Source organism: Cynoglossus semilaevis, chromosome Z (genome assembly GCF_000523025.1).
Source record: "Cynoglossus semilaevis isolate Cse_v1.0 chromosome Z, Cse_v1.0, whole genome shotgun sequence".
Classification (NCBI taxonomy): Eukaryota; Metazoa; Chordata; class Actinopteri; order Pleuronectiformes; family Cynoglossidae; genus Cynoglossus; species Cynoglossus semilaevis.
In genome coordinates this window covers 13,901,679-13,914,320 of record NC_024328.1, presented here as the reverse complement: position 1 = coordinate 13,914,320, position 12,642 = coordinate 13,901,679, and the positions used below count along the sequence as shown (strand labels likewise).

At 44.7% G+C, this 12,642-nt stretch overlaps 2 protein-coding genes across 4 annotated transcripts in view; both read right to left on the bottom strand.

Annotated features, from left to right (window-relative positions):
• The window catches only part of c5 (complement component 5), a 24,164-nt gene extending 14,587 nt beyond the window's left edge, over positions 1–9,577 (bottom strand). For all 3 annotated transcript variants that reach the window (XM_008336441.3, XM_025053121.1, XM_025053122.1), the window contains exons 1-19: positions 9,420–9,577; positions 8,636–8,831; positions 8,031–8,184; positions 7,688–7,758; positions 7,492–7,589; positions 7,329–7,411; positions 6,962–7,052; positions 6,757–6,865; positions 6,513–6,645; positions 6,283–6,398; positions 5,848–6,036; positions 5,377–5,580; positions 5,090–5,302; positions 4,702–4,851; positions 4,483–4,609; positions 4,338–4,403; positions 3,674–3,865; positions 3,366–3,450; positions 3,168–3,250 (exon numbers count right to left, since the gene is read on the bottom strand). In XM_008336441.3, the coding sequence (XP_008334663.2) occupies positions 3,168–3,250; positions 3,366–3,450; positions 3,674–3,865; positions 4,338–4,403; positions 4,483–4,609; positions 4,702–4,851; positions 5,090–5,302; positions 5,377–5,580; positions 5,848–6,036; positions 6,283–6,398; positions 6,513–6,645; positions 6,757–6,865; positions 6,962–7,052; positions 7,329–7,411; positions 7,492–7,589; positions 7,688–7,758; positions 8,031–8,184; positions 8,636–8,831; positions 9,420–9,562 (2,503 nt within the window). In that variant the 5' untranslated portion in view covers positions 9,563–9,577. The remainder of the gene's footprint in view (positions 1–3,167; positions 3,251–3,365; positions 3,451–3,673; positions 3,866–4,337; positions 4,404–4,482; positions 4,610–4,701; positions 4,852–5,089; positions 5,303–5,376; positions 5,581–5,847; positions 6,037–6,282; positions 6,399–6,512; positions 6,646–6,756; positions 6,866–6,961; positions 7,053–7,328; positions 7,412–7,491; positions 7,590–7,687; positions 7,759–8,030; positions 8,185–8,635; positions 8,832–9,419) is intronic.
• Positions 9,578–12,275: 2,698 nt separating this feature from the next.
• LOC103398051 (PR domain zinc finger protein 12-like) overlaps positions 12,276–12,642 on the bottom strand; it is a 10,634-nt gene continuing 10,267 nt past the window's right edge. Inside the window, exon 9 of the mRNA XM_017042872.2 lies at positions 12,276–12,641. Within this exon, the coding sequence (XP_016898361.1) occupies positions 12,508–12,641 (134 nt within the window). The 3' untranslated portion in view covers positions 12,276–12,507. The remainder of the gene's footprint in view (position 12,642) is intronic.

The window sequence follows — 12,642 nt, the reverse complement described above, 5'->3', positions numbered from 1 at the left end:
TGGATGATGAAGGAGGGAGGGATGGGTGGGTGGGTGGATGAATGAATAGGTGGATTGATGGGTGAATAGGTGGATGGATGGGTGGATAGATGGATGGATGGATGGATGGACGGAATGGATGGGTTAATAGGTGGATGAACGGGTGGATGGATGGATAGTGGATAGGTGGATGGCTGGATGGACGGATGGATGGATGGGTGAATAGGTGGATGGATGGATGTGTGGATAGGTGGATGGATGGATGGGTGAATAGATGGATGGTTGGATGGATGGGTGGATGGATGGGTGGGTGGATGGATGGATGGATCGGTGAATAGGTGGATGGATGGGTGGATGGATAATAGATGGATGGGTGGATGGATGGGTGGGTGGATGGATGGATAATGGATGGATGATGGATGGATGGGTGGATGGATGGATGGTGGGTGGGTGGATGGATGGATGATGGATGAATAGGTGGATGGATGGATGTGTGGATAGGTGGATGGATGGATGGGTGAATAGATGGATGGTTGGATGGATGGGTGGATGGATGCATGGACAGATGGATGGATGGCTGTATAGATGGAAGGATGGATGAATAGATGGATGGATGGGTGGATAGATGGATGGTGGGTGGGTGGATGGAAGGATGAATAGGTGGATGGATGGTGAATAGGTGGATGGATGGGTGGGTGGATGGATGGATGATGGATGAATAGGTGGATGGATGGTGAATAGGTGGATGGATGGGTGGGTGGATGGATGGATGGATCGGTGAATAGGTGGATGGATGGATAGGTGGAAGGATAGATGGATGGATGGATGGATGGTTGGATGGGTGGGTGGGTGGATGAATGAATAGGTGGATTGATGGGTGAATAGGTGGATGGATGGGTGGATGGATAATAGATGGATGGGTGGATGGATGGATGGTGGGTGGGTGGATGGAAGGATGAATAGGTGGATGGATGGTGAATAGGTGGATGGATGGATAGGTGGATGGATGGATTAATGGATGGGTGGATGGATGGGTGGATGAATGGATGGGTGGATAGATGGATGGTTGGATGGATGGGTGGATGGATGCGTGGATGGATGGATAGGTGGAAGGATAGATGGATGGATGGATGGATAGTTGGATGAATGATGGATGGGTGGGTGGAAGGATGGATGGGTGGGTGGTTGGATGGATGGGTGGGTGGTTGGATGGATGGGTGGATGGATGCATCGACAGATGGATGGATGGGTGAATAGATGGATGGTTGGATGGATGGGTGGATGGATAATGGATGGATGGATGATTGATGGATGGATGGATGGGTGGATAGGTGGATGGATGGGTGGATGGATAGGTGGATGGATGGATTAATGGATGGGTGGATGGATGGGTGGATGGATGGATGGATCGGTGAATAGGTGGATGGATGGGTGGATGGATGGATGGTGGGTGGGTGGATGGAAGGATGAATAGGTGGATGGATGGTGAATAGGTGGATGGATGGATTGATGGATGGGTGGATGGATGGGTGGATGAATGGATGGGTGGATAGATGGATGGATGTATGGGTGGGGGGGGGGATGGATGGATGATGAATGATGGATGGATGGGTGGATGGGGGGATGGATAATGGATGGATGGATGATGGATGGGTGAATAGGTGGATGGATGGATGTGTGGATAGGTGGATGGATGGATTGATGGATGGGTGAATAGGTGGATGCATGGACAGATGGATGGATGGGTGAATAGATGGAAGGATGGATGGATGGATGAATAGGTGGATAGATGGATGTGTGGATAGGTGGATGGATGGATTAATGGATGGGTGGATGGATGGGTGGGTGGATGGATGGATGGACGGATGGATGAATAGGTGGATGGATGGTGAATAGGTGGATGGATGGGAGAATGGATAGGTGGATGGATGGGTGGATGGATAGGTGGATGGATGGATTGATGGATGGGTGGATGGATGGGTGGGTGGATGGATGGATAATGGATGGATGGATGATGGATGAATAGGTGGATGGGTGGATGATGGATGGATGGATGGGTGGGGGGGTGGATGAATGAATAGGTGGATTGATGGGTGAATAGGTGGATGGATGGATTGATGGATGGGTGAATAGGTGGATGCATGGACAGATGGATGGATGGGTGAATAGATGGATGGATGGGTGGATAGTTGGATGAATGATGGATGGGTGGGTGGAAGGATGGATGGGGGGGGGGTTGGATGGATGGGTGGGTGGGTACATGGATGGATGGGTGGATGGATGAATAGGTGGATAGATGGATGTGTGGATAGGTGGATGGATGGATTAATGGATGGGTGGATGGATGGGTGGGTGGATAGGTGGATGGAGGGATGGGTGGATAGATGGATGGGTGGATGGATGGATGGTGGGTGGGTGGATGGATGGATGAATAGGTGGATGGGTGGATGATGGATGGATGGATGGGTGGATGGATGGGTGGATGAATGGATGGGTGGATAGATGGATGGTTGGATGGATGGGTGGATGGATGCATCGACAGATGGATGGATGGGTGAATAGATGGATGGATGGATGGATGGGTGGGGGGGTGGATGAATGAATAGGTGGATTGATGGGTGAATAGGTGGATGGATGGATTGATGGATGGGTGGATGGATGGATGGATCGGTGAATAGGTGGATGGATGGGAGAATGGATAGGTGGATGGATGGGTGGGTGGATAGATGGATGGGTGGATGGATGGATGGATCGGTGAATAGGTGGATGGATGGATGTGTGGATAGGTGGATGGATGGATTGATGGATGGGTGGGTGGGTGGATGAATGAATAGGTGGATTGATGGGTGAATAGGTGGATGGATGGATGTGTGGATAGGTGGATGGATGGATGGGTGAATAGATGGATGGTTGGATGGATGGATGATGAGTGGGTGGGTGGATGGATGGATAATGGATGGATGGGTGAATGGATGGATGAATCTGTGAAGAGTCTCATTCATCCTGGTCATATTTTTTCAAAGAGTTTACTTGAAAGCGAGCTACACAATGGAGTGAAGACAAAAAAGAAAACCTAAACCAAATCAGGATATTAATTACTATATAATTAGGGTATAAATAAATAATTCAACAAGAAGAAACAACAACGAGGAAAAGAGAACCAAAAAAACAAAAAAACACAAACTCGCCATTTTTGTAGATGCCAATGGCCTTGAACTCCCAGGTGGTCAGAGAATCAGGCAGAGTTCTGCTGACTGACACGGAGCCTGACCTGAACACACACACACACAGAATAGAGTCTAGTAGATGGCTTGGCGGGCCGCATTTGGCCCCCGGGCCTTGAGTTTGACACGTAGAAGAACGTGATGTTTAAAGCTACGTGTCACCTGATCGGCTGCACCTCCCACAACCAGCTCTCAGGAAAGTAGCTCCGCAGCAGGGAAGGAGCCTCCTCAAAATCTCCACCCAATTCTGCGAACAAGACGGAGATTTAAATTTTTTTTTTTTTTTTTGCACAATGTTGCGTGGAACACAGAAGAAAAAAAAAATCTGATCTTTTAAGACGCAGGACTTTCCCGGTCTGTTTTTGCATTGGTTTTCATTCCCATCTTTTTTCGCACACAATATAGCCACGTAGCAATTAGCATCTGTGCTTTTCTTCGTCATTAGGCTAAGTAAATAAAGTTCTACTGACTGTAGCGGCCGAGGACGAGGGTTTCCTCTTCGTCTATGTGACTCTGCATGAATTCGCAGCATTCTCGGAAGGCGCGGCTGCAATGCGACCTTCTCCTGAAGCGTTGCTGGGCAAAGTCCAGGCAGGTGATGATCTTCGGGACGTAGCGCATGCCTTCTTCGCAGCAGGATTTCAAATGGGCGTAACTTGCCGCTGCGTTCGCCAGGTGCACACAAACAAACACACATAAATTTGACATTTTATCAAATGGTTCGCAAACTGTTTTGGTCACTCCCCACCTTGAACCCTGGTATCTGACTCTGTTATGCGTTGCATTTTTATTACTTATTTTTCGGAGTGTAATCACAGTAAAAAAAATACAGGTTTTCTAATGGGCAACTATTAATACTAGGGATGTCCGATAATATCGGCCGACCGATAGTAGCACAATTATGTAATTTTGGGAAGAATCGTTATCAGTTTTTCCTTCCAAAAAAATCTACTAAAGAAATCCCGACAACGCAATTCCTGATGTCTGCCCTAAAAAATAGTTTTGGGGAAAAACGGCTGTATGTGAAAAGTAAAAGCCACCAGATGGCAGCATTGGGGCTCATCTTTTTAATCCATTTTAATAATCAGGGGATTGTATTCAGAACGCTGTGATGTTTGTGTGGGAAGGACTTGCCTTTTATCCTCTTCTCCTCGTTAGTCGGCGCCCTCTTTGGACGCACCAACGCCGTGCAGGGTTGGGCTGCAAACAAAAAACGGATTACTCTGATTTCAAGAACATAAAAAAAAATATGTGCTCAAGGGCTTCGTGAGTGACATACTGCCGTCCGACGGCTCGGCATTAGCGTTGGTGATGAAAGTGAGGCCAGCAAGTCGGAAGACGTCGGTGCTGTCTCGACCCCCTCCCCCACCGCAGCCCCGGTCGCTTTCCTCGATGTGACGCAAAACCTGACGACCACCAGATTTTTTTTTTTTGTGACCCTAACGTAAATCAAATCATTCCATAAAATTGACGTATAAGAAGTTTTGGACGTCATTACCTTGACAAGAGGGTCTTTGTGTTTTGGCAAGAGGGAAAAGAGGGCGGTGTCTACGGCAGAAAGAGCCACCAGTCCGTCCTGATTGGCTCTGATATCTAGCTGGATCTTTTCCTTTGGCTTGTAATCCCGCCTATGAGATGAAAAAGAAGTCTAACACACACACGCACACACACACACACACACAGGTTGATATTCACTCTCAGTGGGGACCACTTCAAAATGCCCCCCAACCCCCGTGAGCAGAAGGGTCCGTTTCACAAAGGTACTTCAGCATAAAAATGTGCCCGTAAACCTGTTTTTTTGGGTCAATTTCTGTTTTTAAGAATTGTTAAGAATTGCGCTAGAGGGAGCAAACGATCAATGTCGTGGCGACAACGGACCAACTTACCTGCAGTCCGTTGACACACTTTTCCTTCACGTCTATCCAGACGGAGTCAGCCACCAGCTCGGACGTACCCTCCGCATACAGGATGTAGTACACCAGGAGTCTGATGGAGGGCACCATGGCGGGCGTTATCTCAAAATTTAGCGTCTGTTGGTTTTCGAGACCCGTACCAAATTTATGAGTGCCGTAGGTCACCACGTGTCCCTTGGAGATCACCTGTGCGTAGAGAATAAGGCATTCAATATTTCAATTCACACCGGCGTTGCGGACGAGCAGTGGTGTCCTCTCACCATGTAACCGAAGGTCTTAACGTTCACGTATACCGGTGCCGCGAAATACACCTTGATGTTGGCATAGTGTCCCACGGCCAGGGCCTGACCGGGCACCAGAGGGTCGATGTAAATGTACCGCTGGTTCGGTGATTGGTAGGCCACGGCATTTAGAGTCAGCGTGCCTTGACTGGCTCCCGGGAGGTTCGGGTTTGCTGTCTCAAACTGTTACAGACACACGGACAAACAAAAGAGGGGAACAAGCAAATCCGACGTTAGACGATCCCGCCACAGCGATATGATAGCTAAACACAACGGGGTTTGGTTTTAGACCATGTGGAGACCATCTTTAGTGTAAACTATTTGCTAAAAGGCTAAGTAAATAATTATTATGATATATATGAATATATATTTACGTATTTATTTATATATGTGCATATATAAACTTATACCGTAAGCACCTTCTGGAAGATAAGATGCGATACCCCTTACCTTCAGATTAGCTTTGAGTGCGTCCCTCGGTGTGTTGCAGATAAAAATAGCGAGGCCATCTGATCCACTGGTGGCGCTCTCGGGACAGAGCTCATCGTCAACAAACCTTCCATTTCTGAACAGCTGTTGATCAACAAGGCGAACCTGAACATTTTTTATTGGCTCGTCCAGATGGTCATTTACCAGAACCTGCGATGAAAGATATAAAGAGTAAACATTTTTTTTCGACAACAGTCCCTGCTTCGTTGAATAAATATTCATTGTTATATGGCTACTACGGATTACTTCATGACATTGTGAATATGCGAAACTATTTAATCTAATTAAAACTCTGGGGCTAGAAGAGATCCAGGAAGAATGACTACGTATCTCCTCCGATGTGGGTTTTTACGTGATTTTTTGAGCGAGAATGTAGCTGCTGGATCGCAAACCTACCTGTATATTTAAGGGAAGTCCAGGTTTGATGAAAGGTGGCGTAGACACGAATCTTAAGATGTAAGGCGAAGTGACGAACTTTACAGCCGCAAACTCTGCCTCCTCGGCGATGCCACCTGACAAAGAGGGGGTAAATGCGCAAGGGATCGTTAGCGGTACGGTGATGTTAGCATCTTGACTAATATGGTTAGACACACCGTGATGGGGTTAGCTGTAAGATATGTCAGTACCTGTGTCTTCCTCCAGCAGTATAGCGATGTACAAGTACTTCCCCACCAAGCTTCTGAGATCTTTAGGTCCTTCGTGTTTGGACAGAATCTTCTCCATGTTAGCGGTTATGACGATTTCACCTGATGAGGACAACTGGAGGAAACACAGACAACGATGAAACCGATCATCCTCCATAATTCAAATAATCAAACAATAGGAAGTAACCAACAATATGGTTGCCTGAGGGTGTGTCGGCTTTCTTACTCTGTGTCTGGTGACCGAGCTGGGGATAATAACCGGAGGACTGCTACCACTGACGTAACCATAGCGGACAAACATCTCTCCGTCAGCCACTGGAGCCCCGTGAAGATACCTGAGGCAGATCGGTCACACGTGTTCCCTGAGAGCTACGCTCTTAGCATGCAGGCTGTTGTATCATCGCGCTGACTGTTTGGGCATGTTCACTCACCTGGCGGAGACCTTGAAGGTAAAGTCGTCAAAGTTTCCGAAGCTGATGTAGTTCACTCGAGGTTCAACAAGGATGGTGAAACTTGGGAGAACTGCGGCAGGATGCGAATAAGGGATGGCTTAGTCCGATACTCAGGGTTCGGTAACGTCCAATATTGGTCAAAATTTCAAAATCGTACATCGAAGAAAAAAGAAACCCAACTGTACCACGTCTGATCCGATACCTAAGATTAACTTAACGTTTTCGTGACGTACCGTAAACTGGGATACTATCGCCTCAGCAACAGCATCAATAGATTGATATCGGTAAGTTGTAACATCGGTTAAATTTTTTTTATCGGTTTATAAAGTATGTAGTATTTTCATACCATATTCTTTAACTTCAAAGCTCGTCTTCGCGGTTGTGGTAAAATCGTTAGAGTAGGCCGCTTCGATGGACCAAAGCCCCAACCTGGAGTCAAAAGAAGGACAATTCAACAACAGCAACGTCAACAGATGCCAGAGCGAGATGTTGAATTTTGAATTCCTTACTTTGGTTTGACGGGGATCTTGAAGGGGTTTTGCATCGTTGGAATTCCATTGTTGAGATCAAGCATCTCTACGATGTCCACTGTCTGCTGATCGGGGTCCTGTGAGTCGAAAGGTCACAGATTGAGTAGCACAGCACAGAATTGTGTTTCGGCCCCAGTTGTGTTTTTTTTTTTTTCAAGTGAAGCATCAGACGTACCTTAAACTTGAGGAAGACACTGCGATTGGCAGGTCTCAGTTCCTCATTCAGGGAGAAGGCCCTAACTTTAACTAGAGACACGTGAAAATACAAGAAGAAGAATTAGAAGAAGAAGAAGAATCACCTTTGTTGTCGTTGTACATAAACAGACACACGCTTTTAAACAATTCAGTTATTCCCTGGGGAGCAGCAATCAAATTCAACCAGAGTCGCCTTCAGAGAGACTATAAGTCACACTAGTGCCCTCTAGCGGCTGTCATGTGAAAAGGAAGCTAAAAAAAAGTGACTGCTTTAAACATCTTAATAAAAAAAAAGAAAGAAAAGAAATCATTCACACTCTTACCGCGCTGTTGGGGGGTGTACAGCGGCTTGTCCGTCTGGACAAACAGGAAGCCGTTGACCCGACTGACAGGAATAACCTGATGTTTGTTAATCTCCGCTGACCAGACATGAAGGACCACGTTTTGTATCGTCTTATCCAGACGATTAGGGTACAGCTGGAGAGAAATAGGAAAGGATAGATGGATGGATGGATGGATAGATGGAGCAAGCCAGCGAGCTATCCAGGATGCTAATAGGCTCTCTATGACAAAAGCTAACTAGCTAGCTACTGTAGCTGGATAGATAGATAGATAAATAGATAGATAGATAGATAGATAGATAGATAAAGCAACCTAGCTAGCTAGCTATCCACAATGCTAATAGGCTCTCTATGACAAAAGCTAACAAGCTAGCTACTGTAGCTGGATAGATAGATAGATAGATAGATAGATAGATAGATAGATAGATAGATAGATAGATAGATAGATAGATAGATAGAAATAATAGAGTAAGTGAGCAAGCTAGCTAACTGTCAACAACGCTAATAGGCTCTCTATAACAAAAGCTAACAGCTAGCTACTGTAGCTGGATATATAGATAGATAGATAGTCTTCCTGTGACTCTTACCCGGAGTTTTACCGCGTTTTGATAGTTGTTCTGGGCGTTGAGGATCACAACGTCTTGAGCAAGGACCACAGAATTCTGACCCATGGAGGTTTTCAAGTACACAACAGCTCTAACCTCCTCGGAGAAGCCAAACAACTGCACCATCACCGTCTCCACCGCATCCAAACGCAGTGACAGAGGAGCAGTAATCAAGTACCTGCAAATACCGCAACACAATATGGAACATCAGAGGTTCTGACATTTTTAAAAAAAAATTGCCTCACTCTCCAAAAACACACAGAATGGCTAAATATATGCCTAAACTGTAGGAGACCTGTAAAATAATCCAAAAGAAAAAAGTGTCCCCTCAAGTATAGTTGCACCAGTTTTACACACACACACACACATACACACACTAGGGAGAATACCAGTTGTGATTTCACTAACCGAGTAATTTACGTAATTACAATAGGAATCTAGTTCCCCCACCTGCCACTAGAGGGAGCACATTCATCACATGCTGATCATGATGCGTTCGGATGTTTTGTTAATGAAAGGAAATATATATAAAGCCAACACGACAATACTTTTTTACGCCTGTAAATTCTAACAGAATCGTCTCCGGTGTAAAACTAGCTTAGCTTAAAACACAGCAGGGAGACATCGGCTACACTTCTCGTCCCGCAAGAAGCATTCAGTCCTAACGTGTCTTTGTTGAATTAGACACTAAAAAAATATGTGATAAGATGTAAAGTCCCGTAGCTAGTCGCGCTCGCACGCTTGGAACGAAGAAAAATACACTTACGATTTTGACTCGGCGTCCGTCCTCCAGCAGAGGACACCTAAACACAGCAGGAGGACACACACTCTCATCCTGAGGATGAAGACAAACCACACTGACGGACTTAAGACTAAAACCTCTGCGGGCAGCAGATGGTCAGAGCTCATTGGTTACTGATCTACTAAATATTGGTAAATAGTTAGCTGTGTAGAAATTGTGTGTATTTGTGAAATACATCCCAAAGGTTAATTTACCCAAGCTGTGTTTTCTGATCTTTCACAACAGTGTTGACTTTTCACTGGAAAAAAAATCAAATTCGATTGAAGCCGAGGTGAAAAAAAAAGAAAAAAAAGAGTAAGTTCGATAAAAAATGTCAGGATCGAGTTCAAACTCCTGACTCTGCTGTTTGTAGTACAGTTGCGGAGTACAGCGGTCGTTTTAATCAGTTTATACCCAAGTGACCTCTACGAATATTTGACTATCTTCAGCCAAAGTTCAGGGACACAGACGAGGACGTGGGAGTCGTGCTGTTACGATGAATTTAATCAAGCGCCTGAAGACTAGAAGGATTTGTTTATTTTAAGTAGAGGGAGATTACGGAGTTACGGTGTTCCACTCACTTTCTGTGCTTCTGGCTGTGCGCGGCTACTACGCGAAAATGTTTCGATTTATTTATTTATATTTATTTTTGATACTACATTTATTTATTTATTTATTTCGTTTTATCGTTATTGATTTTACCAGAATTTAACGATGGCAGTTTGAAGATATTTTTTTGTTTCGGAAATTTTAGTATCAGTTTATAAAATATTGTATCACGATACTAACACTAAAATTAACGACGGTAAGGTTTTTTTTTTTACAATCATTAACATTATAATAAAGTGACGAGCATCTCCAAATGTGTCTGTTTCGTGTTGGGAAAACCGACTCTTTTTACTGATTCGGATCTTTGGCTCTCGAACAGTAAAATGAACCAATCGTAAACTAATCATTTCATTCATTTTACAGCAGGTGGCGCTGTAGCCCTATTGTGGGCCTTGTAAAGATGACTGCGGTTCTCCGATCATTCATTCTCAGTTTTTGATTCACACGCAGAGAGTGAGTCATTCTCAGTGAGTGATTCACTCGCAGAGAGAGATTCATTCTCAGTGAGTGATTCACTCGCAGAGAGCGATTCGTTCTCAGTGAGTGATTCATTCTCATTGAGTCACTCACAGAGAGTGATTCATTCTCAGAAAGATTCACTCGCAGAGTGATTCATTCTCAGAGAGTGACTCATTCACAGAGAGTGATTCACTGACAGAAAGTGATTCATTCGCAGAGAGTGATTCGTGAGTGATTCATTCAACGTGAACGAATCTTTCATGTGCCTCGGGAGTCACGAGTCATACGAAACATTCATTCATATTGAACGAAACACTCGCGAACGACACATCACTACAGCTCACACATGCAGGAACGAATAACGCAGAGGTTGCGGTAAAGTGATAGTTTATTATGATTATATCGGCGCCAATGCGTCGCCTTCATAGACATAAACACAGCAAACTTCATATATAAGTGATACACATGCCATATATGTAAAGACATAAAGTGACGTTTGAATTCAGTTCTGGGCATAATATTCGACTCTTTTCAACTTTCAACAGTTTTTGGAGCTTATTTACACGGGGTGAAGAGAAGAGGGCCGACCGCCGGCATCACAGTCTCATCTCCGCTTCGTTTCTAACTCTCGTTCGTTCGAATATTTCACCAAATATTCTCAAATTTTTTACCTCAGGGTAAAAACATTTTACAAAGATCGGTCGTTCAGGTTCATCGGACAAACCTTTTTAGCCCAATTTGGGTCAGCTCCCACTTAAAGAACCACAGACAATAAAAATAATAATAATAATAAAACATTTCAATAACAGCGAACTTCAGGCTCTGCCCTATTTTAATAACTTCTTCAAAGAAACTAAATAAGCTGAGGCTAATCACAACATTGCGACAACTTCCTGTAATACATTAGCATCCAGCTAGCAATGCTAGCAGTCACCAAAGTCCCATAAATAAATGTTTTTCCATCACTGGATATGATGATATTTTTCTACATGCTAAGACACAGTCATTACCGCCACCTGTAGGTGGAGGGCAGGAACTGTAGGGTGAAGTTTTTACACAAGGACTAGCTGATTCGTTCACTTCAAACCACGGTACAGTGTGTGTACCTCTCGTGGTACGGGAGTGCCCTCTATAGTCACAGCAGTGGCAATTCACTTCAGGGAATTGAACCAATTTTTGCTTCAAGACAAGAGCACAAACCACCACCTGAAAATTATTATCTACTCTATAACTTTTTTTTAAATAAATATATCCTGTGATTAGCTTTAAATAAGTTATTCTGTTTTTAACGTTAAAGTATGTTTGACAGCTGATGCAGCACGTCACGTAACAAACGTTTAAGATTTTCACCCAAAAAAAGTGTTGCTCTTTAAAAAAAACCAACATATTTTCGTCAAAATTCATGCCGCACGGAGGCCAATAAAGACACGTTAGTTTAATGAAAAATATAAACCCTTTGCCTAGCCGCTGAAGAAGCGCTTATCGGCTCTTTGACTGTAGCGCCCCCTAGCGATAATCTACACACATTACAAATTCTCGCTAACAGAACCGTTAGCATGCAGACGAAAGCGCATCGTCGTGACGTGGATGAGTTAAGACTGAAAAAATTGAGAAGCAGAAGCCACGCGACAACACGTCAACATGCAAGCAACAAGACCGACGTGTGAGTTTACGTTTGGAAATAAACGCTGAGAATGAATCACTCACTCATTACTCGCGGGAGTAACGGGTGAGTGATTCATTCTCAGTGAGTGATTCATTCTCAGTGAGTGATTCATTTGCAGAGTGATTTATTCGCAGTGAGTGATTTATTTGCAGAGAGTGATTCATTTGCAGAGAGTGATTCATTCTCAGTGAATGCGACGCCGACCGACGTGTGAGTTTACGTTTGGAAATAAACAATAAACGTTCTTCAGTTTGTAGTTCGAGTCAGTACTGGCTCGTTTTGATTCGTTTCCTGTCTGTCTGTCTGTCTCACACCTGCCTGTCTGTCTGTCTATCTCCATCACAGTACCATGGTTGGTATATGGTGAACCAGCGACGCCGGGTGAGGCATGACAGTTAGCTGCGGCGGGTGAGGAGGAGGTGAGTTGGCCGCGTGGCTTCCTCCTCCCACGCCTCCTCCCCCCACCATCACCAC